This window comes from Carettochelys insculpta, chromosome 4 (assembly GCF_033958435.1).
Source record: "Carettochelys insculpta isolate YL-2023 chromosome 4, ASM3395843v1, whole genome shotgun sequence".
Taxonomy (NCBI): Eukaryota; Metazoa; Chordata; order Testudines; family Carettochelyidae; genus Carettochelys; species Carettochelys insculpta.
This window is the reverse complement of record NC_134140.1, coordinates 127722220-127748315: the sequence shown is the minus strand read 5'-3', so window position 1 is coordinate 127748315 and position 26096 is coordinate 127722220. Positions and strand designations below refer to the sequence as shown.

Sequence of the window (26096 nt, the reverse complement as noted above, 5' to 3'; positions counted from 1 at the left end):
ATAGAACCTCAGAAGATTGACCTCCAGAGCATCAACTCTCCAATAAGTATAGACAAGCCCTAAAGGATTGGAAATATCTATAAGAGCAAGCTTCTTGCCCACTCCTGTACTAGGACGCACATGCCAGGTCATCTACGGTGTTGAGCCACATATACACACATACTGCTCCACAGATGATATCAGTTGAACAATTTGTAGACTTTCTGGTCTGACCCTAATGAAGTCACAGGGAGTCAGTCCATGAAACCTGTGCACAGTCACACATTGCAGGCCCAGATTTTCCACAGAACTTGTGCGCCTGACTTAGCGAAACACATGCAGGTGGTCACGTGTCCCAAAGCACCACTTCTACTAGTTTAAATGCTGCTAAGATTCTGCCACACTTAATCCACATTTTCAGCCACACCTAGGCGTGAACACAATGCAAAGTTATCCCACGCTGAAATCAGCGGTGCTTGTCTTTTGAGTTAGATTAACAGTGTCATTGGTTACTCATGCTGCTATTACAGGACTGTTGTTGAATTGCTATTAAAGCATTAATGGCTGAGAGGACGGGGTCATGCATCTCCTCTTACAGCTCTTTGCTGAAGGATTCTGGGAAAAACATACTTCTGTCTGTCACACAATGGGCTGTCCCGAGCAAGAAATGGAAATGCTGTAGGTTTCACTTCTAACTGAAACTACAAAGAAATCCTTTAAATCCCCAAGTTTTTTGTGCTAGGAAGGGACATTTCAGGAATAAAAGACGGTGATGGCATGAGTTACTCAGCAAAGCCAGTTCCGTCAGCCTCCCACCTGGCTGCATTCGGCTTCCTTGTGTTTTTGGCAAGGGATGGAACAAAGAAGCTCTGTTTAAACGCACCTACATGTAAAATTTGGTTTGTTGAGCTCCTCCTTTTTAAATTTTCAGTTTAGCTCTTATTGATGGGATCCTGTCATAAGGGGGTGGGAGTGCGGGGAACAGATCTCTCTCCTTCACAGGTCAAAACATCCCCTTAAAACCGAAATTATTGTTTGTTCTTCACGAATTCTTTGAAAATGGTTTGAAAAAAAAAAGGTGAGCTGGTGCTATGGCACATTTTCTGAGGACTTTCTCCTTAAGAGGAACATGGAGCCAGTTCCTCAGTTGGTGTAAATGCTAATTTATGCTAGCTCCATGGTGAGAGCATTAGCCTTACAAACCCAAGGTTATGAGTTCAGTTCTCAAGGGGGCCTTTTAGGGGCCTGGGACAGGTTAGGTTTAAAAACAAAAAACAGTCAGGCTGTGGCCACACTTGGCCAAAACTTCCAAGCGGCCATTTTGAAGATTACTAATGAGGCGTTGAATATTCAATTCAGCGCCTCATTAGGACACTTCTGGCCGTGGCACTTTCGAATGCTCATGGCTTAGTGCGGCTGCAGGGGGGTCCTTTTCAAAAGGACCCCACACAGTTGGAAATCCCCTTATTCCTCTCCGCGGAGGGGAATAAGGGGATTTTGAAATGTGCGGTCCTTTAGAAAAGGACCCCTGTGTAGCTGCGCTGAGCCACGCGCATTCGTAAGCGCCATGGCTGGAAGCGTCTTAATGCTGATGAGGTGCTGAATATTCAATTCAGCGCCTCATCAGTAATCTTCAAAATGGCCATTTCAGAGTTTTGGCCAAGTGTGGCCACAGCCTCAGTGATGGTGATGGGTCCTGCTATGAGTGCAGGGGACTGGACTTGATGACCTCTTGAGGTCCCTTCCAGCTCTGTGAGACGTGTATCTGGCCCATTGCAATAGTCGCTTTAGCCTGCATATTATCCTTGACCTTTTTCACAGCTTCATGCAGCATTAATGGAAGCCATCTTCACAACATCTACTGAGTGGCTGCTTAAGGCTATTTATTTCCTGGTTTGTTTGGAACATATGCATAATATATGAAAATCTCCAGGAGAGAAAGACTTCTAAGAGAGGGGTGGCCCAGAGGAGTATTGTTCTGCCTTGTGTGATACAGTAGTTCTGCTGTATGTTCGGGTGGAGTTGTCCATAAGGTGATGTGTCCGTTAGAATGCTGGGACTTCTGTGAGCTGTGAGTGGTACATAGGTCTTGTGCTGGCCCTCAGCATGGGACTGAGTGTTGCCCACACCGCATTGATGGGAGCTATCACAAAATGGCCTACAAAAAAGAGGAGTTTATATGCAGAAGGCAAGAGCCAGCACAAGTCCACCGAACTATTGAGCAGGTTCCCAAGGTTGACCTTCTCCTGTGCCACTCTGTGCTTTAAAATGGTGTGTTTGCCCAAAACTGCTGTAAAGTGAGTGTGACAATGACAAGTGAAGCATTTAAACCTTTCCTGGGCCAGGGCTGTGTTTGCAGCCTGGGATACATGCAGAAAAGATGGCTGGCTAAATGAAAGTCACCGTTAAGATGCAAGGGACAGTCATAGATGGTACCTTGCTGGCCACATGTCATTCTGGGTGTTTATAGGCCCTGTAGAGACTGGAGGGACCTTCTGTAATTTTGCTCAGACTTTCCCTGTGTGGTTATTAATTATTTAGATAACTTTGCCCCTCATTGCTTTAATATAAGCAATCCTGTGTGGCAGATGTTATATACCTATCTCATAGAGTTGGAAGGGACCTTCAGAGGGCATTGGGTCCAGTCCATTGCCCTCACAGCAGGGCCAATCACCATCCTTAGCAGATTTTTTTTAAAGTCTATTTGCTGTTGATCTTTAAGGATTGATCTTACAACCTTGTGTTTAAGAGGCCAGTGCTGAAACCTCTGAGCTATACTTCCTGTTCCAGTAAGATTGTTGTCAAGAAGCATCACACAGCGCATTCTGTAGCTGCTGCCAAATAAAGCCCTGGTCCTACAAGATAATTCACGTGCCCGGACTGCTGTGTGTCCATATAGGGAGGAAGGGATCACTCTGCTAGTTCAGGACCCATGTCTACAGTTAATATACACAAGGGGAAAAATATCTACTAGGAACCAGTGGGCTTGGTACCTTTGAATGGGTTTGTGTGTGCCATGGCTTTACTGCATTCATCTGTATGTCAGTGTGTCAGAGTACGTGCTGATGAGCATGTATTGGCATGGAGTGTGCCCGGGTGTGCGTGTTTGGTGTCATGTGTCCATATGGCTGGGGAGAGGATAACTCCGTAGCAGCAAACAGAAGCGTGAGGTGTGGCTGTGGGCCAATTGCCATTTATTTGCCCATGTCTGTTCACACAGCTTTTACCCCAGACAGAAGAATTGGATGACTGGGTGTTGCTAATATATCGGATTGTTCTCTTTCTGACTAGGCGGGCTGAACTCGTGGGCCGACCACACTCCTGGCATTCAACCAAATTCATCGAGAACCAACCCGATCCCAGCATGATGCAAATATCTCAGGGCACGATTGGCACTCCTTGGCATCAGTCCTTCCATTCCAGGTAAGGGCCAGGTGGCCTTGACTCTGCGCTTTAAACTCAGAGGATGGCAGCAGAGTTGTTTATTTCTTTCATGCATCATTCCAAGAAAAGACAACTCTCATCCTTAAACTCTCTACTTCCTCTCTGAGCAATAAAATCAGTCGTCCCTGCTGAACTCCCTGTCTGCTGCAATTTGTTATGGATAATACACTTGTTTCATTACCAGAGAACGGATCCTACAGTCCTTACCCAGTCTTTACACAGGCAAACTCCCGTTGACTTTAGTAGTAATTTTAAGGGGGTAAGGGCATACGGTTCGGTGAAGCCAGCTAAAAGATGCCTAATGATTTCATTTGGTTTTGAGTCAAGCACTAGGTATTTGCCTACCATGATTATTACCACTGTTTACATACATCAGGTGTAAGACTGGTCCACAAGGCTTCTAAGCTAAGGCCCCAAACCAGCAATGAACACCAATGGCTTCTAGAGCCTCATTGACTTTGATGGGCCTACATGGTGGGTTGAGGATCTGCCTGTCTGGAGCTCATGGCAGGATCAGGGCCTAAATACAGAGACAAAGGAATAGGACACAGTGGCAATGTCTACACATGCCCCCTTCTTCGAAGGGGACATGGTAATCAGGGTGATGGGCGATTACTACTGAAGTGCTCCAATGAATATGCAGCACTTCATTAGGCAAATTCTCCCCCGCGGCAACTTCAAACTTCGAAGTGCCGGCTTGCCGTGTGAAGTGTCCACGCTACTTCGAGGTGCCTTTACTCCCCAAAATTTTGAGGAGTAAAGGCGCTTCGAAGTAGCACGGGCACTTCAAAGTGCCCGTGGCTACCCGGCAAGCCGGCACTTCCAAGTTTGACACTTCGGGGTTGCCGCAGGGGAGAATTTGCCTCATGAAGTGCTGCATATTCATTGCAGCACTTCAGTAGTAATCGCCCATCACCCTGGTTACCAGGCCCCCTAGGTTTAGATATAGCCAGTCAGTGTGTCAGGGCAATGTGATCATTTGTCCTCAACATGCTACAGACCAGATTTTCAGAAGTGCTCACTGTCCATAGCTGGGGCTGGGTTTTTACAAGCACTCAGCACCTGTGAATGAAGCGGCCAGCTGCGTTTTGTTTAGGGGCCTACATAGGAACTGTTGATGATGAATGCTCTTAAAAATCTGGCCGTGCATTTCTACCCGCTCTGGAGGGTCATAGTCAAATCCCACGTAGCACTCAGCTAGCCAACTGCTAAGCAGGGACTCAGCCAAGTCCTATTGTACTATCACAATATTGCAACTCAAGACCTAGACTAAGTCTTGAAAAATGGTTCCTAAACAGATTAAAACACTGTGTTCCCTATTCTGCTTTCACTGGCCAACGGCTTAAAACCCATGTTAGGCAGCACCCTTTTAAAGACATGGTCGGACAGCTGTAGTTTTTTGTCTGTCTTGAAGAGAGACGCTCCCAGGCCTTCAAGTCCTCACAAACATTCTCCGTCCTGTTTCTTTGCCCATCAAAGAAAAAAAAATGAAATAAGAATTAGCAGAAAGAAAAGAAAGGACCCAGGCAGCATGGAGCCATCACCTATCAGTGTAACAAGCTGCTTTCCTGAGTAGTTACTATAGCCAAAAGTATTTTATCACTATTGGTCCTCGCTGAGTGTGAAGATCAGGGAAGGATTTCTTGGTTTGCCAATTGCTTTCTGGGGTGGGGGTGAAAGGTCAGACTTAAAATTAGGTGTGTGTTTCACTCCTTAGTCTGTGGTGGTTTATCAGTCCTGGAAGACTAACTCTAGGATCCTAGTTCTGTTAAAAGAATAAAAGAAAAGAAGAATAAAATATGGCATCAGACCCTTCCAGATAGGGTTGATGCTGCAAGCTGGAGTGAATGTCATGATCACAGCCTCTTTTCAAAGTCTGTACAGACAGCTCCCCGGCTGCTCTAAAATGGTCCAGAAGACACTTTTCAGTAGCTGGCATGGGCAGTCTAGGGAGAGGTATATACCCCTTTGTTTCCCCTGGGAAGGCAGAAGGGCTTCTGAAGGAGGGCCTGCTCCAGACGGCTACTGTGCAAACCCTCTGTGCAAATTCAGCACTGTTGGCACTGCAAATGCGAGCCAGGAGCTAGCTCCAAAGAGCCTGGGGTGAGGGCAGGGGAAGCCAAGCTAGGATTTCGAAAAAAGAGCTTGCGTAGAAATGTGTAAATCATCTCAGGGGGCAGCCGTGTTAGTCTGTAGCTTCTCAAAACGGCAACAACAACAAGCCGTCCTGTAGCACGTTGAAGACTAATAATTTTATATATTAGGAGATGAGCCCCAGGTTGTACCCATGAAAGTTCATTGCCTAACAAATAAAATTGTTAGTCTTTCAGGTGCTACAGCAGAAATGTGGGTTCCCTTCCAGCCCTCCGTTCAAGTCATCCTGTAGCCCATTCAACTGACAGACTCACGGCTGCTGCATTTCTGGCAGAGAGCTCCAGCCTGGATCACACTGCCAGGGATGCTTTTTCCTCCATGTTTTTAAAGGAGCACACCGGTGGCATCTAGGGGGCAGTTTGCTAGCTCCATGGGTCAGCATCCCTTGGTGGAATCCTCGTGTCCTGGCTGAGGCCCAGTCTATACTAGACCTTAAAGTTGATCGTAAATATGTAATTCCATCTGGAATCGACTTATCTACAGTCGACTTATCTGGCCTACACATCTTAGGGTATGTCTATACTTACGGGTGGTTCAATGTACCAAAATCGATTTCTCTAGGCTCGGCCGTCAACCCTGGAGTAAGACATGTGAGTGTGAGCCCACAGAGCCCTGATCTACACAAGGGCAGGAAGTCGATCCAGATACATCGATTCTAGCTACACTAATGGCGTAGCTAGAATTGCATATCTGGGACCGTCTTTATGCCCTTGTGTAGACCAGGTCTTATGCTTTGCAGTCAGACTCCTGCTCCCTGCTTTTCCTTAAGCCTATCCGCCCGCCTCTCTTTCTAGCTGTCCTCTCCACAGCTAAGCACCTTCAATCAAGCTGTGTGCAGAGGTAGTTTACAATCCAAGCCTGCTTTGGGAGGCACTGGGGACTCTTTAGTGGCTCCAAGTTGGTCTGGAGGACTGGTTTACATTACACCACCTGCCTCCCAGCACCTGGTAACTTGATTTTCAGAGCTACTGAGCACCCCCAACTCCTATGAGCTTCAGCAGCTGCTGTGAAGGTTGAGCACCTCCAGTAAGCGCCCCCAGGAAAGAGCATTGCGTGAGCAAGATGAGTGGCTGTGCTGCCCTTGCACAGGAACTGGACTGGCCATTCCAGGGAATATAGCTGTTTCAGAGCTGAGGGTGTGACTACTAACCACCCCGGGTGGCTACTGTGGCTGTTTTCGGCGCACCAACCCCTCGTTGCTGGGCCAGGCCAACTCTTAGTGCTTCCCAGCTCCCAATCTTGCTTCCAGAGATGCAGGGCATGTGATGGGCCACCTCCACAGCTATTTGTTTAGGAGGTATGGGGTTATCAGTTTACTTGGCTCCCAAGCAACTCCTGCCAGCCCGTGTAGGAGCATTAAAGGAAGACTGTGTGAACTGTGTCCAGAGGGAGAGTTACGTAGGACCCTTGAGGACGGAGCGGGAGGAGAAGTAGTTCCTCAAAGAGCTCTCTCCAGGAACATCTGCTGGAGTGAAACAGGGATTGTGAGCCTAGAAAGACCCTCTCAACAATATGAACCCTCCACACGTCTGAACCAAGAGCAGCTCCCTCCCTCCCAGTAGCTAGAAGAATACCTGAATAGTCTTCTTTATGGGCAGACTTCCACTGACCTCCTGAGAGAGTCCTCCTTCAAGGTATATCTGACCTACCTAAGGCTCTGCAGGTCCTTTAATGGGGAACACCTTTGCCTGCTAAACTACATCGAGGGTGGGGCTGTAAACATTTCCTTGGGTGTTATCAAAACACTACTGTTATTTCCTCCCCTCACACACACACACAGCCATGCACACGCACCTCCTGTCTCCTTTCTGTCTTGTCTGTTTAGTTTTCTCACTGCAAACACAATTTCTCGGCTCCAGCTGAGTTTCCAGGAAGACTGCCAGGGTGTAGCCTTCAACTCCATAAAAAGAAACAAAACGGGAAAAAGGGAGAGAGCCCATTCCTCCCCCAAGATGCTGCTCCAGCTGCTTGCTCTTTCCCTCCCTGGCATGTAACTTTATTTTTAGTGTTTAAGTGCTTTGAATGGATTCGATGGGTGGGGCAGATCTTCCCTGGCTCCATGGTTTTCACTGGGCTTCCGCTTTTCTCCCCCTACCCCACCCCGAAGTGATAAATCGGAGACGTGTTGCAATGTCAAGCAATTTCTCTTAGCAAACCAAGAAGACTGCAGGCAGGGAACAGAGTCAGGCCCAAATATGGGTTTTCGTCTGTTCCTGTAAAAACTAAACATCTTGCCTCAGAGCTAGTTTATAAGCCAAAGCTTGTCTCTCTTGCTATCAGTTGATATTTGCCTTCTCTTGCTCTCTCCCCCCTAGTTCCTCGACGAGTGATCTCTCTGGCTATGACCATGGCTTTCTGAGGAGAAGCCCTGACCAGTACAGCTCATGGGGCAGCATGGAGACCTTGGACCATCCTCCCTCTGGGTATCACCCTTGCCACCTCTCGCCGGCCAAGTCCACCAACAGCATCGACCAGCTTGCCCAAATCCACAGCAAGAGGGACTCTGCGTACAGCTCCTTCTCCACCAACTCCAGCATCCCGGAGTGTCCGGCGCCTGCCTTCGGCAAGGAGCGCTCCTTTTCTGTGGATAGCGTCCCCTTCCGAGGCAGCCCGCAGGAGGAGATGAGACAGGCCGACATCCGGTACGTCAAGACGGTCTACGACGCCCAGCGAGGGGTCTCTGAGGAGTACGAGGTGAACTCCTCCATGCTGCGGCCGAGTGGCGAGGGACGGACACAGCCAGGAGGCCGAAGCTCCAGCCAGCTGCCTGGTTACAGCCGCTACAGCAGAGTCCCCTTCTGGGGCGAGCAAAGGAGGATCTCCTCTGATGGGGAGGGTCAGCACCTGAAGGAGGCCCCCCAGCCACCAGCTCGCAGCGACAGCTATGCAGCAACAAGGCACCATGAGAAGCCCAGCTCCTGGTCCAGCCACGATCAAATTAAGTTGTGTCGAGCTCAGCCGAAAGGGGCCTGGCCTCCCACCGCTGGCTCCGGCTCCCTGGGGAAGGGGCAGCTGCTGAAACCCATGTTTGTAGAAGGGCAGCTGCACACTGTGGTGGAGAAGAGCCCCGAGGGCAGCCCTACAGTGAGACCGAAGCAGAGCTACTCCCAGGCAGCCCAGCCAGGACAGCCTTTGCTTCCTACCAGCATCTACCCTGTACCTTCCCTCGAGCCACACTTTGCCCAGGCACCCCAGCCTTTGGCAAGCAACAATGGGACGCTCTATCCAGCCCTGGCCAAAGAGAGTGGGTACGCGCCATCTCTTCTGGCCTCATACGAGAAGGCCCCAGGCTGCGGGCATTCCAGCGTTGATGAGAACGGAAACAGATCGGCCGTCTTTTATCAGCTGGGCCACGGGCCACGGGCTGCAGAGAAAAAGCAGGAAGCAGCAACACAGTATGCTCAGTGCAAACCTCACAGCACATCCGGGCTGGACGCCCATTTGACCCCTTCACAAAAGGACAAGCCAGGCTCCCTTTCCGTGCCGTTGCACAGCATCCTCACGAGCAACGCCCAGCACTCCAACCACAATTCACACTCGCTGCCAGCCCACTCGAGGGAAGCCAGTGAGACCAGAGCTCTCTATCAGCCCCAGCACTGGGTGGCTGAGTTTCCAGAGGACAAAAACGCTAATCTGCAGAAAAGTGAGAGAGACCTCCTGGGCCATAATCAGTGGCCTGACAGCACGGCCAAGCAACTGGGCTTCCCCCCCTTTCAGAACAGCCTAGAGAGCGCCAGGAGGCAAAATAGTTTGGAGCAAAAGGAGACGCACCAACGCGAGGGCCATTCTGAGACCAAACTCTCCTTCACGCAGGACGATAATGAAGCACAGAAGGACCGGAGAGGGCAAGCGTGTGGCCGGTGGAACGATTTGGTCCGCCAACCCATCACTAGGTGTGAGGAGGAAGTCACCCCATTCCACCGTGCTGAGCCAAAGTACGAGGAGCCCTCTTCTCTGCTGCACCCGAAGGCCTCTGATTTCAGCAGCAACCGGCTCAGCTCTAGCAGCACCCAAAGCATTCAGCCCGGGAAGGTGGACTCCAGCAAGCCCCACTGTTCTGTTCTGGAGAAGGTCGGCAGGATTGAGCAGCGTGAGCAAGGCAATCAGAGGCCGCAGAGCACGGGTGTGCCCAGCTTTGGCCATGACTACGGGCCAAACAGGCCAAGCCGGTCATCCAGCGCCAGGTGTACTCTTAACAGCCCAGAGGATGTACGGAACACGGCAGGCTCCCAGGAGCACAGCCAGCCAGTCACCGAAGCCTGCAAGCTACCCAGTACCATGGGCTCTGAGAAGCCACCATGCACGCGCCAGGCAAGCGGGGATGGGAATGTGATGACTGAGGAGGTTGATTGGCAGTTTGTGGAGCAGAAGATGGTGGGAGCAGTAAGTCAGCTGCAGCAGAGAGAGAGCTCTGGTCTGACACAGAGCAGAAGCACGTTCCAGCTGACGTGTGAGATGGAGGAGGAAGTTCTGTGGAGGGATAACATCCAGGAGGCTCCCGGCTCACAGCTGGGTGCCTCGTTCAGCAGGAACTACAGAAACAGCATTAAAGATGCTCAGTCCAAGGTCCTCAGGGCCACATCATTCAGGCGCAAAGACCTTGACATCAGCCCACCCCTTGAGGGCAAACCCAGGAGGAGTGCACAGAGGCCAGCCTCAGCCCACGTTGGGATGAGGAGCACCGCAGCATCCCGGCATGCCCCCAAGGAGAGGCACAGCGTCACTCCGACGCAGACCAATGCCCAGCCCCTGGATCACACTGAGAGGGAGAGCCACACAGGGCCCCAGCACATGTCTCGCGTCGGGGGCAGGAAGCGGCTGACGCCTGAGCAGAAGAAGAGGTCCTACTCTGAGCCCGACAAGATAAACCAAGTGGGTATCTCGGAGAGTGAGCCCTCTCCCTTCTCCCCCCAGAAGAAGGGCCTTCATTTCGTCTTCCCAGAGAACAGGGTGGCCGACCGGCGCAAGATCTTTGAGCAGGAAAGCAAAGCTCGCTCCACCATCAGTCTCTCCAGGCCAGAGCTGAAGCAGCTCCAGCAGAACGCACTGGCGGACTACATTGAACGCAAAACAGGGAAGCGGCCTTCTCAAGACGCTGGTGCCCTGCGAGAGCGCTCCCAAAGCTCCTGCCTGCAAACGAGTGGGCTGGACAGCCAGAGCCTCTCCTCTGCCTCCAGCATAAATTCTCTCCAGGATCAGAAGCTTTACCGCTGGAGAGAGTCACTCGAGCAGGTCTCTCGAGCAGGCCGGATCTCCTCTACCCTTCCCCCTGGGCTCACGGGCTGCTTTGATCTCAATGGGTTTGAGCAAAAGAAAGGGCACCGGGATGGCAGCAGTAGTTCCTTTGCAAGCCACTTTAAAATGGACCAACGCCGAGATAACAGATCCAGACTGGAGCTCCTGAAAGGCACCCAGGCGAGCCAGCGCGGCTCACGCAGCCAACTCCTCTACAGGACAGAGGAACAGGCCACCAAAGAGGCCTCGTTGCCCAGGAAATCTGGGAAATCGGTGTCTGCAGAAGACTTGCTCGACAGAGCTGAGAAACGGTCAGTCACAGTGCATGTGCGGTCCAGGTCGTCTCCGACAGCTGACAAGAAACACCAGGTACGTGCGTGGTCCGGTTGATATTCACAGGCCAGGAGTCTCCGTGGGCTGGGGGTGTTAGGAAGTTAGCTTGGCACTCAGTTGTGTGGGTTGCTCTCTACTTACCATGAGGTTAAATGTGTGCTGAGATATGGGCCTCATGATCTGTTTAAATTAGCCTGGTGCACTTTGAAACGCCAGCTGGCTGGATGGCCCAGCCCTTCTCTGTATCTCGTCCCCCGTTTTCTTAGCACTCAGGATATTTGCTTGGGGAAAGGATGCTCGTGTAATGTTTATAAGAGTAAAAATAACCAGAGCTCCTGTGGCACCGTATAGACTAACAGATATTTTGGAGCACAAGCTTTCGTGGGCAAAGACCCGCTTCGTCCGATGGCAATGTCGTTTTTAAGAGTACACCTCCTCCTGCTCTTTGCTCCTTGACTGAAATCCTCAGTCTAGAGACGCAGCTCCAGCTCACGGTGCAAGGGCAGGGCCAACCTCAGGGGGGTTGGAGGATCAGGGGACCATTGGGCCTTGCTCACAAGTGCAAAGGGGCCCTCCAGTTTAGACACTTTTTGGAATGAGGTAAGTTTCGCAACTTGTTTTTCTGCCCATCCCTCAATAAACAGTGCCCTTGCACAGAGAAAAGGCTAGAAAAGCATTTGTTAAATAGAAAACCATTCAGATTGTGTCTCGCTCTTTTTTGGTGCCTGATTTTGGTTTGCTGGCAAACCATAACAAGTGGTGTTCCACAGGGATCAGTTTTGGGATGGGCTCTGTTTGATGTCCTCAGCACCAGCTTAAATGGTGGCATAGAGAGGATGCTGATAAATTTGGGGAGTGATAGCAAGCTGGGAGGGGTTCCAAGAGCTTTGGAGGCTAGAATTATAGCTCAGAATGATTTAGACAAACTGTCGTGCGTCGTCATTTTTTAATTTGGTTTATGGCTCGTGGCCTCAAAAGCTGGAAGTGGCCCGGGCCTTTCCGGAGCTTTCAGAGGGCAAAAGGGGTCACCTTTGTGCTCCCACAGTCTTGGAGCTGCTGTGCAGTGGTCCACTTCTCAGCATAACTCAAGCAGGATTTTTCTCTTTTTTAACTCCAAAAAGCCATTCCCACAGCATGGTGCCGGGCAGCTCTGGAATTCACTCATTTCCGGTGCTTCTCAGCCAGGGATACGTGTACACCTGGGGCAGGTACATCAGCTCACCTAGATATGTACCTTGCATTACAGCAGTCTCCATAGAAAGCATTAGCAACGTCAGTACAAACTAAAATTTCTTGGGCTGTGATTTGTTTATACAGCTTTGCATGCCGTTTTGCATTGAATGTAAGTAAAATATTTATATTCCCAGTCATTTGTTTCACAGTAAGGGAGTAAAACAGGGAAAGTAAGCTGTGTTTAGGTGAGTGTGTGCACTTTTGTGTTTTTATGTCTGAAGCAGGTCTGCTGATGGGGCGTGGGGGTGTGGTAAAGGGGGCAGCTGCCCCCCAGCCTGGCATTTCAAAGGAGCCCAGAGCTCTATCCACCGCCACCACTACTTTATCAGCAGCGGCATCTGGAGATCCAGACCCCTTGGACGTGCCGCGACAAAGCTGTGAATTGTGGGGCAGCACCGCAACCTGGGCAGTGCTGAGGGATGGATGCCCTCAGCCCCCCACCCCCCTTCTACCCTTGCTCCCGCCCTTTCCAGTGCTTGGTGCCAGGCCTCCTGCCCACCCTGTGCCGAGCCTGTGGTGGCTGTTTGCATCGCCGGGCTGGTGAAGTAAGTTTTTACGTGAGGTGAACGTGGGGGAGACACAAGACAGATCAGACTGTTGGCAGGAGTCCTGTAGTCTGAAAAGGTTGAGAGCCCTGCTCTGCACTGCCTGCAGGGAGCGAGGCGGTATGCCTTCCAAGCTGTCAAAGTAACTTCAACCCTGGAGAGTCCCCCTATAACCCATCCGGAGGAGGAACCAGGGCAGCATTCTCTCCCTCCAGCTGGTTGTTATGAAAATGATGATGATGTCACAAATGCGGCAGGAGGCTGAACGGCTTTAAGGGCAGCAGATAAAGCAAGTGCACGGCTAAGAAAGCAAAATCCCAGGTTAGCTGCTCAGCTGGGGTAAATCAGTATAACTCTACTGACAGCGCCGGAGTGGCTGATTCATCCCACTGTTTCCATATAGGTCCCTTAGTGGAAAGAGAGAGATTTGGAGAGAGAACACAACAGAGGGAGAACGCTTTCTAAAAATATTCCCTTGCTGTTCTCCTGAGCCCAAGTTTTAAAGTATGGCTCCCCACCAGGCACACCTACAGCTATAAAACAGTGGATCCAGCTGTCATCGTGTAGTGTTAGCAAATGAATTAAATAAGGATTTGAGTTAGCAAATAGAGCGCTTTGCTGAGGGAGAGCCTCTCTGAAATGCACCCGGAGCTGGAGTCTGTCTTCCTAACCCTAGCATACATTTTACCTGAAATCTCCCACCTTGAAATGCATCAGTCCATGCGCTATTTTTTACCGTAGTATAAAAAGCAGCGGCTAAATATCAAATACCAAGAATGGGCAATGGACCCATCTGTGTAACATTGCTACAAACATAGTCAATGGTGAAATGTCTTGTGCACAAGGAGGGCATTCCCATGTGAAAATGTTACTGTAAAAGCCAAGAAGCAAACCCGTTCTGCCTCATGGTGCATTTCAGAGCAGGAACAAATACAAACAGGATTCCAGCTGGGGAAAGTACTGTGTAAAGATATTCCCCACCATCACCACCACTAAAAGGTACTTTACAATAGCAGTCTGGAAACCAGTTGCTCCAGCTCCTGTTTCCCAAGCCTGCTGTCTGTGTTGGGGTACCACCTGTGAGCATCTTGAGACCTTTTGTAATTGTATTTATTTTTTCTGTGGGCTCCTTTTGCTTCTTTCCCCTGTATGCAGCAGTGACACTGAAGGTCCCAAACAGTGTGAGGTGAGGAGTTGGCTCTGGGAAGAAGATGAATAAATGCAGCTATTCTAATGGACCCAAACAGGACAGGATCTCAGACAGGACAGTTAACATCCCCCCACCTCTCAACCCCTTCCTTCAATCCTATTTGATTTGTCAGTTTTTTACTGCAATTTTTTTTTCTTTTTGGTCCTCTGTACTGATAAATGTCAGTCTGTATCAGAAATTAAATTGATCTGAAGAAGTGGCTCTGTCGCACGAAAGCTCATCACCGAATACATCATCTTGTTAGTCTTTAAATGCTACATTTCTGCTGCTTTGGTTTTTTTAATAGACCCAAGTGCAGGAAATCACTGAAACATGTACTTAAATTTCTACTGATGAAGAAAGTAGTAAGGGCAGCACTTTCGAAAGTGTCCTAAGTGATTTCAGAGGCTACCTCCTACTTTTCAAAGTGCTTTAGGCTTTTGAAAACAGGAGTTAGGTTCCTAAAGCACATTGGAAAATTTTACTCTTTGACCCTGATTCAGGAAAGCATTTTTGTTTAACTGCAAACAAGGGCTTAAAAATCCAGCGTAAGCATCTGCTTAAACCTAAGCCCATACTTTCATGAATAAGGATTTTATTCAGAACTGGGACGAGAGTCACAGTACAGAACCAAAAATGTGGAAGTGTGTGTGGAGAGAGGAGCACACAATAGTTTTTAACCAGCTCAGTACCACTGTGTGGAAACCAGTCATTCCCATGTTATAAACAGACTGCTGTGGCTTGTTGTATGTTTTTCAGAGCTTTCCTTGCAGTCTGTGCTGTTCTCTTCATTCTGAGGATAAATCCCATCGCCATAACACTATAGGCATTTGTTTAAAGATGTTAGGAAACCCATAGCAGTGGGGAATTGTTAGCCATCTGTCTGCAGAGCAATATTTCTGTCTTCCTCCTTCTCTCTGCTCTTTTGGCTTGTCTCAGCCTGCCTGTCTATCAGCTCCCCGACATCTAAATCAAGTTCAGCACTTACGCTCCCTCTCCCATGCTCGGCAGTGGAAAGGGAACAAAGAAAACCGGGGGGGAATTGGATTTTTTTTTTCGGTGTTCAGCGCTGGCTCTGCAACTATACACAGCACCCAGCAGCTCCCCTGGAGACCAGTGACTCGTCTTTCCAAAGAGCTGAGCCGCCAGCCTGCTGAGGGCCATTGAAATCCAGCCCTTTATTCTGGGGTGTAAACGGGAGTCGTTTGGAGATCTGAGCGTGGGTTTATGAACAGAAATAGACTCAGAGAGGACTGGGAGACTTTGCTGTAGAATGGTGACAAGAGACAGACCAGCGATGGCACATTGTGGTAGGGAAGTGCTACGTGATGCTTGATCTCCTAGGGAGGAGGATTTTGCTGCTACACTGTGCCATTACCCCGGGCAGCTGACAACCACTGCATCTCTGACAATTCCTCTTCACTTAGGAGGCCCTGGGCCTCGTCCCGTTCCCACTGAAGACCTATGGGGCCAAACTTCCGTTGATTGTAATGGGCACGAGGTCTGTGCTGTGCTTGCACAGGCTGTCCGGCCAATCCGAGGAAGGGCCCAGTAGGAAAACGGTGGCCTTGGAATCACAGTGTGGTTGAAAGCTCTTAAGGGCTTTGGGCAATATTCAACTCTGGCTTGCACTGGCTTCTCCTGAGGTAAGTCAGGTCAGAGAGCCTCTGGCCATGAACATGCACCACCGTCTCCCCTCCCTTGGGTGGCCAGAGCAGCAGGAAAGGAAGCAGTGTTAGCTGGGGAAGTGAGGGTAATGGCTGAGTCCTGGCATCCCTGCAGCAGCCTCTGCTGGGGCATCTCAGAAGGGAACAAGACCCTCATCCTTCTGTGGAATCTCCCAGGGATGGTGGCTGTAGAAGTGCTGCCCCCTCAGTGAGTCCATTTGGTTCAACTAGCACGTGGAAGCCTTGTAAGTCCCCTGGTGGCCTATGTTACTCTAACCACTAGACATCACTCCCTCTCTTTGCTCCTCATCTGTAAATGATACACAGAGTGCTCCTTTGTTCAGAAGCTTCAGCAGTTTTCTACTTGCTGCTAACTCTGCTCCCTTTGCATTGCAGGACTGGCTGACTGGGGAAAGCCATGAGTTTGGCCACTTGGTGACAAATCCTTATGGGGTTGGCACTGGAGATAGGTAGGTTTATATGTGTCTCTTCTCCAGCTGCTGGCTCAGCTGGTACTAACCCCTCTGCTACTGGCAGCAGTTGTAATGCATCCTTGGGTTAAATGAATGGGACGTTAGGAGCTGGACAGACCGTATGTCCTGGGAGACCACATTTTGGCTGTTTTATGTGATACACTTGGCCCAGAGTTAGAAGGGCCAAGCTTCTGTTAGCTCTTGCTTTTCAGCACCGAAATGAATCAAAGGTAAAACCCTTCTCTCAGATGGCCTCTCCTCAACGCACGTTTCTGTAGCATATTCTATGCTCCTAAGTCCCATTAACGAACAAATATCACTCGTGGCTGACAGTGTTTGTCCTGCTGCTGTTAAAAGCCACATCTTAGGTTCGTGGGTGTCTCTGTCTCTCTGCAACAGAGAGAAACTGGAGGAAAAAATACCCTAATGTTCCCCTTTGTTCACGTGGCCCTACTCCAGCAGGTACCTAATCCTAACACCGGAGCAATCCCCTTGTGCTTAGGTACCTTGTTGCAATGGGGCTTGTCTTTCACTCAGCAACAGGAGAAGGACACATTTAAAAGTGATTGTAAAACTCACAAAATTATAAGGGGGTGGATGGGCATACATAGAGCCCAGCCCTGCTATGTTACAGACTTTTGGATGCTGACCACATTTCAAACTGATCTGTTTAATGTGTTAGTTTGTTTCAATTTAAATATTAAAAAGATTCCCATACAAAGCTCTAGCCCCCTAGACACACACTATCTCAACAAAACCCCAGTGGTATTAAATAATTATTCACAAAGGAGTTCCAGTCTCCGGCCACCTACAAACACAACGCCTTGCTACCCTTTCATCATGTTGGGATCGCATCCTCAGTCATCTCCCGAAGGACGGCACTGGAGCGGTAATGCAGTGAGTGCTGGAAAGGCAGTCCTGGTGGACAAGGCAGGGCAAGTCAGAGACAGGATGTTGAACTTGATGGTTTGGATCCATTCGTCCACCTCCTGTGCTCCTTGCCGATTTGCAGAGTAAACCACGGAACAGAATTTTGCCCTAAGTCACCCCTGTTTGTGAATATTTAAAAGCGTGCTCTTGCCTGCAGGATTTGAGCAGTGTTGGCAGTGCTCAGTAGAGAATGGCACAGCTGGCTCTTATTCTGACACCCTCCCTGCCCTCATCATTTTACTGACCTTCAATATTTCTTAATTCATCACTATAGCTCCCATTGCTTCTCTTTCTTCCCAAGCTGCTTTCTAAATAACGGGCAGTAACATCACGTCTGACAGTGAGCCAAGAGGGGCAGGAAATGGGTTATTGTGTTATGTGCTTGCCTGCCAAGAGCAGCATTCCTGAATTATTATTACTGTCTCCACATCTTTGTGATGTTTCTACTGCTTCCACAACTCAAGTGTTCTATTGGCCCATTTTCCAATGGTGTGTCAAGCGCCTGGCACTTCATGGTCCGGATTCTTTGGCTAGCTGAAACGTGGAGGCAGGAACCAAATATGCCCTGGGAACTCTATTGAATCCAGAAGTGACGGGCCCACTCATCCCAGCCCTGCACTGGCGTATCGTGTGGGCATGGATGCCATTCATGTGCTTGAAAAAAACATAGGTGGATCCCCGTTAAGGTTGACCGACCTCATCATGACACAGAAGCCGACCAGATAGTAAGTGTGAAAAATAGGGTGTGATGAAGGGACAAAGTCCCCAATATCAGGACGGTCCAGATCACGCTGGGGCCTCTGGTCATGCTAGGAGATATTCTTCACCTAGACAGAAGCAACATCAGGAGTGAGTGTTAATATCCAAACCCCCATGTTTTGAGTCTGACTCTGCACCACTGCAGTGAGTGGGAGTTTGGCCTTTGACTGTGATGGTATTGGGGAAGGGACCCCTCCCAGATCCAGACGTCCCAGTTAAATAGGGACATTAGGGACTGTCATCCCCCTACTCACGTCAGTGAATTTGCATGGGGAGCCCTGAGAAGTAAATAGGACTACTTGTGCCAGTCACTGCAGCCCAGTGAGAGTAAGGGGGTCACAGTCTGGCCCATACAGGACAGTTGAGACACAGAAGACTATGCTACACTGCAGTATGTTCTGTGCTGCAGCTCCTGCGAGAACAGCCTGAGAGGGGAGGAAAGGTGGATTCTGCCTGCCAGGGAACCGTGTGACCCTTGGTGTAAGTTAGAGTTACAGTGCAATGGGCAATTGGAGAACTACCATCCAGTTCTTCTGATAACACCAAGAAGCTCAAGATCACACATCCCTGCTGTCAGTCCCACAGTCAGTCCCAGTAGTGGCCTGGCTGGGCGGTTTACTCCCTCTCTCGCTAGAGGCTAAATGCTGCCAAATTCTCTTCTCAGTCACAGTCATGTAAATCTGGAGTAACCCTCAGGCCTGGATGGCGTTATTTCTGGTGTACATCAGCATAACCAAAAGCCCTTTCGTCCTCGAATCTCATACAGCGCACAAAGCAAATCATTTCAATGGTGCAGCATTCAACCTGTACAAAAATCAAACTGCAACACTACAGGATATAGTTCTACAGCGTAATGCATGCTTGAGATATCTCGTGTGTATTAATTGTTGTTATCATTCATTTTGTTTTCCAGCTGCTCAGGCTTGTGAGTTTTATGTGATCTTCTAAACGGGTCTTCCACTTGCAAGACAATTGCTGTAGCTCTGATTTATTTGAGAACATCCGTGAAAGTCATGGAAACCATTTAGTCTGTTGTCCATTCAGATTGGTAGCTCATGGGGCTAAAGTACTTGTCTTTGTCTTGTTTACAAAGTGTTTGGAACCCATCTGGCACTATGTCAGAAATAAAAAGCAAAAAAAAAAAACTGCATTAAAAATGTGAACGTGGTAAAGTCGAGCAATCAAAAGTTAGGAAATGTCAGAATTAAGTTTGCCCATTAGCCTTAATTGGGCCTCCCTAGTACTTATGCTTTATGATAAGTCTAATAACTCTTCCTTTAAAAGTATATAATAGGCTAATTTTCCAGAGGACCTCACAGCTGTAAGATTTTAAAGGGGAGTAAAACAATACGTTTTCCGCTAATCTCATTCTTGGCAGCAGCTGAGCCATGTTAGCTGAAATTTTCACCCACGTGGCAAAAGATCATCCGGAAACAGGCATCCAGCTTGGGAAATTTCAGTGTACACGGTTTAAATTTGGCAAAATTATGAGCGAGTGAAAACAGGATGTTTTAAGAAGCATCTGGCACCCTTAAATATAGGAGTCACAACAATAAAACACAATGCTAACTGGAGCTAAATAACTAACTAATCCATTGGACTAGGATTTTGCCTGTATAGATATTTGTATTGCTTAGTGCCTGCATTATTAGCTATATTGCAACAATTCCTGCTATTTTCTGTAGGCCGGATCATCCCACAGGCACATATTTCTCCTGCAGTCCTCAAATCAGATGTTTCACCCTGTTATATACAGCCTTTAAAAAATAACCTATCAATAGATTGGTGGTAATTTTTATCTTTTTAGATCCTTATATGGTACCCAGCCCATTTCCATAATATCTGTATGCCTCGGCTAAGGAGATAAGAATTAACTGCTGGTTTCACCTGTGCAATGCCATTGCAGTCAGCTTTAACTAGAGGCAGGAACTGGCAGCCCTTTTGGTATTAAGGTCTAATCTAACCACCCTTTGCTTTTTAAAGGGACACGTGGCAGCTTGGTTGGTGTTAGATTTGTCGTAGTTATATCTTGCTTTATGTCCTTCCACAGTAAGAAAAGAAGCCACCCTGAACAGCCAACCATCCCTTATTACCGTCCCCATCCTCTTGGCCATGACCTTACACGCTCCTCCGCTCTGAATCAGAGCCACCAGGTGTCAGAACCTCCTCATCGTATCGGTAGAAGTCAAAGGTGTGTCTCATTGCCAGCAGACTCGAAGAATCACTCTTCTGACCCTAAGCAGGGCCTCAGACCCTCACGCCTTAACCTTATTTCTTCCAGATCTGGTCAGGCCTTATCGAACACTGCTCACTCCCCACGGTCTCCCTCAGACCTGTGGACTGCTGGGGGTGACCTGGCTGTGAGGCACCCCACCAAAGTAGATGCTGCCCCCCCTGAAAGCAAAGACCAGGCACAGCTTCTGTACTGTGCTGACAGCTCCCCTGAGGACTTAGCCGAAGAAGCGATGCAGAGAAAGGCCCTGCTGCCTCAGAGACCCCTCCCACCAAAAGTGAAATGGGCTCACTTGGGCAATGACAACAGCATCCCAAAGGGTTTGGTGCCTGCTCAGGTGTCTGGGCAGAAGCTCTTTCCAAGGTGGCAGACCCCACCGCCCCAAAGCAGCACTTCTTCTGGCTCAGAGACTCCACCTCCCTATGGAAAGATCTCTCTGCGGATCTCCGAGTCGGGCCTCCAACTAACCCCCCCATCGGGCCTGTTGGAAGACTGTGATGATGAGGTGTTTATCAAGGAGTCACAGCCCAGAGCTGCAGGGACCGCGTTTAACTCTTCACCCCCACCACCTCCTGAGCTGACCCCCAGCACTTTCATGAAGGACGCAGAGGTATTTCCACCTCCACCTCCTTTGGCTGCATCTGAGGCATGTGGAGCAACAGGAGACAAGTCCGTAAGGCTGACAGCAGAGGCGAAAATAAGGTAAGGGAGAGCTGTACTGCCATGATGTATTCCAGAGCCAGACATGGTCTTCGTAGGGCCAGAAGGAGTAAGATATACTGGGCCCAATCCATCTGTCATGGACACAGGATTGTCTGCCCAGGGGACCCATTCATAACTGCCATCTGTGTGGAAAGGCTGCTAGGAAGTGTATACACCACAAGGAAAGCAGGGAAGCTACAGAAAGTTGCCAGCACCAGGACTTGCTAGTCTCTGGCTCTGTGGGCAGACAAGGAAGGATCTGTGACACTAAGGGCAGGTCGACACTAGACCTGAAAATCCATCTTAGATATGCAGTCCTAGCTATGACAAGTGCACAGCTGGAATCAACATATCTAAGACTGATTTACTAGGCCGTCCTCACAGCAGGAGGTCAGCAGGAGAACCTCTCCTGTTGACCTCCCTTACTTTTCGCAAGAATGAGAAGTACCAGGGTTGACTGTTGAGTCCTGATGGCTCGATTTAGCGCATCCCCATTAGGCATGCTCAATCAAACCCTGGAAGATTGACCCAATCAGAGTCAATTTTCTGGTAAGTATAGGTGTACCCTAAGGAAGAAGGCAACATCACAGAGACCTGAGACCATGGTTTCTGCTATGCAGGGGAGAGGAAATGGTCTCTTCTGGCTTTAAAGCTCTGTGGCGCCTACACAGCAATGAAAACCCTGTTGCACCGAGTCTTAGCACCCAGGTCTACATAGAGTGGGGCTTGGGCTGTGGGATTATAAATAATGATGTCAGCCCTCAGACTTGGTCCTTCTTCATGGGAGTACACAGCCCAGGCTCCAGCCCCACCCAACCCTTTACACTGCTGTTTTCAGCCTTCCTATAACCTAAAACTTGTGATCCCACATCAGCTGAGACAGGCCAGCTGTGGCTGTTCCGCATGTCTTTTATTGCAGTGTAGACATACTCGAAGTTTGCAGGTCTGTTGCAGGTTGAACGTCTCTAATCCAGAAGGCTCTCGTCAGGCAATATCCGAAATCTGGCATGATTTTAGTTAGCTGGACAACCACTTATCATGGGTGTGGCCAAGTGTCCCACGGTCCCATTAAGTTTGTTTCCTGCCACCAGTCCTGGCTCTCCATGTTCTGTGCTGTTATTTAGCTGTAATTTACCCTAAAATATCTTCTAAGAGCCAGTGAGCAGTGGAAGCGTTGGTAATGCTACTAGATAATATTGACCTCCCGTGGTCTACAAATTCTCTCACCCAGCACTGGTCAGGTCCTGAGGGTGCCAGATTAGAGAGATTCAACCTGTTCTGTAGGTGGCAGGACAAGGAGAGGGATCCTTGGTTAAATGGACCAAATGCAGCTGCATAGGTCTTATAAACCTACAGCTACCACTGGAGCCTATACCTAAGAGAATATATTGGGCATTGGCATTATCCCTTATTTACTGCTGTGTGACAGGAGAATCAGTCCTGGGATACTCAAATCCTGAGCTTGATGTACTGGGGTGGATGCTCCCGATTCCAGTTATATGGGAGATGCTCTAGGTCTTGAGGGGGGAAAACCCACATGAAATGCAGACGTGCCACATCAGTGTGTCCCAGAACATCTTGTACAAAATGGTTGTGTCACAAGATGGCAACCGGGTGTGAAGAAGCAGCCATGAAAATGCTGCAGCTCTGAAATACAGTGAGCTTAAACTTGTAAAGCAGGCCCTCAGGTGGAGTAAATCAGAGCAACTTCTTTGACTTCTAAGGAGCTACACTGAGTTACACTAGCTGAGGATCAGGCCCAGTTAGACTGTATTACCAGCTCTATGGTAGTGAGTTGTTAAGGAGCCTTTGGTCTCAGCCTGAAAAGGAAAGCAAGAGTTTGAATTGTTCAGGCTTATTTTCATTCCCAGCTTGAGAATGTAAAGATGATTGACTTCCTTCTGGGCTGACAACTCTGACCCCCACAAATGCTTACTAGGTGCAGTTTAGCTCGGCCAGCAAAGGTTGGTTTGTTAGGTCACTGGGAGTGGACACAAAAGTTGTCCCACGTTGTCCAGCACAAGAAGTTTGTAACTCATTTATTTGACCTTTAACGGAATAAGGGTGTGACCATGTTCCGAGTCATGGGGACCATTTACTTCTGGCGCTAGGAGCTTGCTAGCGTGGGGTTTTCTAGGCACAAACACTTAGCAGGACGCCATCTCTATCACAAAGGGCTTGTGGTCCAGATAGTCAAGAGAGCATAGTGGAAAGAGAAATGTGATTTTCTACATCTCTCTCATTTGTGCTGTACCATCACTCTCCAAAACGGTCCCCAATGCCCCCTGTTCTTATCACAGAACTTTTCTGTCCGCAGCAGCTTCAGCAGGTTTCCCAAGAGTCTGGCTGACAGGGAGAAGCCAGGGTTGAGCTCCAGCAGCAGCTACAGCCACCAGACCCCTTCCCCATCTGTTGGGAACACCGACTCAAAATGGACTGGCTCTTCCACTGCCTTAGATGCCCTGCACCCGGAGCAGCACCCAAACTCTGAGAAACAGAATGCAGCACGACTCGGCATCAGCCAGACAGAGCCAGATGTCAAGGGGCGGGAGTCAGAAAATGGTGACTTCAATCTCATGTCTCAGGGCACAGCCATTCAAGTGAAGAAGAAGAAGACCCCAGAGGAGATTAAGTCAGAGGCCCTGGCCAAGGAGATTGTCCAAAGGGATAAGTCACTAGCTGATATCCTGGATCCTGACTCCAAAATGAAGACAACGATGGACTTAATGGAAGGGATCTTTCCCAGCGGAACCAGCTTGCTGAAAGAGAACAACATGAAAAGGAAGATGATGCAGAAGAAAGCCAGCATGGAGGCGCCTGAGGATGACAGGTGAGCCTGGTTCGTTTGAGGGGTTGGCTAATGTAGAAGAAGAGCTCTTCGCTCTTGTATGGAACAGCTTAGTCTGAATTCCTACTGCCAGTGAGGCTGGGGCACTCGTTTGCTCTCAGACCTTGCACCCTGGTCTCTCAACCCCCATACTGTGAGATTAGCAAATCGTCCTGTAAAAGGTAAATCTCCCATTTTGGCTATGCATAGCCATTGGCCTCAGAAGCTTTTCTCTTCCAAGCCCCAGGACACTCAGGGTAGGAATACACTAGACCTGAAAGTCGATCCTAGATACACAATTCCAGCTACAACAACTGAGTTGCTGAAATTGACTTACCTAGGATCTACTGATCTGGCTGTCCTCACTGAGGGAGGTCTCCAGCTGACTCCCCTATTCCTCGCAATAATGAGGAGCACCAGGGTCAGCTGTCAACTGTGATCATTCAATTTCTCACATCCCCACTAGGCACGCAAAATCAACCCCCGGAAGACTGACCCTGACTAGGTTGATTTCCTGGTAGGTGTAGACATACCCTTAGGCTAGCAGTGACTATGGTGCTGAGTTTGGTATGGGGCATGGGAAGGGGGAGGTTGTTTCACTCCACCGTCTTGTTGGCTTATCTCTGCCATGGCATTTCCTGTGGTTTTGGAAATTGATATCCATGCTATACCCCCAAAGCAGAGAAAAAGAGCTTAATTCTAATCTCACACCGTGGTTATGAGGAACAACTTCACTGAACCCAATGGAATGATCTCGGTATAAAACTGCTGGGAGAACAAAACTGGAGCCAAATCATTGCGAAGGCAGATAGGAGATACAGGCTCAACCTCTCTCATCCAGCAGCCTGGGGACCACGGGAGGTCAATATTGTCTAGCAGCATTACCAACACTTCCACTGCTTACTGGGCTCTGAGAAAACATTGAGGGGTAAATTACAACTAATCACAGCACAGAACACTGACAGCCAGGACTGGTGGCTGTAAACAAACGTTATGGGACCACAGGAAACTTGGCCACGCCCATGAGAAGTGGACATCCAGCTAACTAAACTCATGCTGGATGACAGATGTTGCCGATGAGAAAGTGTTGGACTAGAGAGGTTCAAAATGTAGGTTATGAGATGCAGTATTTTGGGGGTGGAGGGGGAGAGGAGTGGGACTTTGGGGCAATCCCTTACAAAAAACACTACAATGTGGTATAAAAATTACCCCCAACCTTTGGGAAAATGTTTAATGTAAGTCAAAGGGTCACATGCAACAGCTGGAGAAGCCCTGCAGTAATAAATTACAGCTGGATTATGCCAGATAAAATATGCAATTAAATTGAATTCAGTGGAGCTATACCAGTTTAGACTTGCTGACGATCCAGCCCCAGTGTTTAGACTAGTTGTTCACTGACAACCAAACATCAGTGCAATTGTGCTGGCTTCCCTGGCGTGGAGAAAATTGAAAATGGCTGACAAGCACCATCTAGTGATTGGAAGTGGCATTCTCCTTTATAGACAGTGTTGTTAAACTATCCTAGCCAATACTCTGGCACTTTTGGTAAGGGAATAGACAAAAATCAAAACCAGACTAACCCTGCCTCTGGATCTCCATGTCTCTTTCATTCATTGAGGGACAGGAGAGAGGAAAAAGAAGCTGCTGTGACTTTGGTCACCTGCTCTGCTTATTATAACATGTCGACATCCAAAGCGGAACTGTTGAACAAAATCAAAGACTTGCCAAGAGATGTGGATGTGGAAGAGGAGCAGCTGGACATCAATGAGAAGAAGGTAAGTTCACAGCATGAGTGTATGAATGCATGAATCCCCCTGTCTGATCTGACTTGTTTTTAACTCTTTTGATAAGCGCTGTTGATACTGGGCCATTTCCACCTTGCTGAATAGACCTTGTCAGCTCTGGCCCTCCCTCTTACTGGGACCCCACTCTTTAAATACCCCTCTGAAACCACCCCACCACTCATGCATCTGATGAAGCGGGTCTTTGCCCGTGAAAGCTTATGCTCCAAAATATCTGTTCGTCCATAAGGCGCCACAAGACTTCTTGTTGTTCTCGAAGCATGAATGTCTGTTGGTCTGCAGATGACCAGCAGGGGTCATGTTCAGCTCTGTTGTCTAGGAGCGCAATCCTGTTCAGCTTCAGTATGCCGAGACATTACAGTCACAGGCCCTTCAGAAACGGAGTTCGCAGCAACACCGGAGGTTTGCTCTTGGAGGTTGACCTTATGGCTGTATCAGGGCAAACCAGGAAAGTTTTACCCCTGTTCCAACTGGTGCAAATCTTGGCTTTCCTCATGTCAGCTTGAGGTTTGTCCCAATTGTACTAGGTCTCCCATAGGTCTATATTACAAGAGATAGGGCTTGTCTATGTTGAATATTTTTTTGCAGAAA

The 26096-nt window shown here is 48.9% G+C and overlaps 1 protein-coding gene across 2 annotated transcripts in view; it reads left to right on the top strand.

Moving 5' to 3' along the window:
• The window catches only part of SHROOM3 (shroom family member 3), an 87404-nt gene that overhangs the window by 49966 nt on the left and 11342 nt on the right, over positions 1-26096 (top strand). Inside the window, exons 2-8 of one of the 2 annotated variants that reach the window (XM_074993772.1) lie at positions 3271-3402; positions 7893-11181; positions 16176-16249; positions 19992-20132; positions 20223-20876; positions 23194-23706; positions 25322-25478. In XM_074993772.1, the coding sequence (XP_074849873.1) occupies positions 3344-3402; positions 7893-11181; positions 16176-16249; positions 19992-20132; positions 20223-20876; positions 23194-23706; positions 25322-25478 (4887 nt within the window). In that variant the 5' untranslated portion in view covers positions 3271-3343. Of the gene's footprint in view, positions 1-3270; positions 3403-7892; positions 11182-16175; positions 16250-19991; positions 20877-23193; positions 23707-25321; positions 25479-26096 lie in introns of both variants that reach the window. The other variant, XM_074993771.1, reaches the window with a different exon arrangement.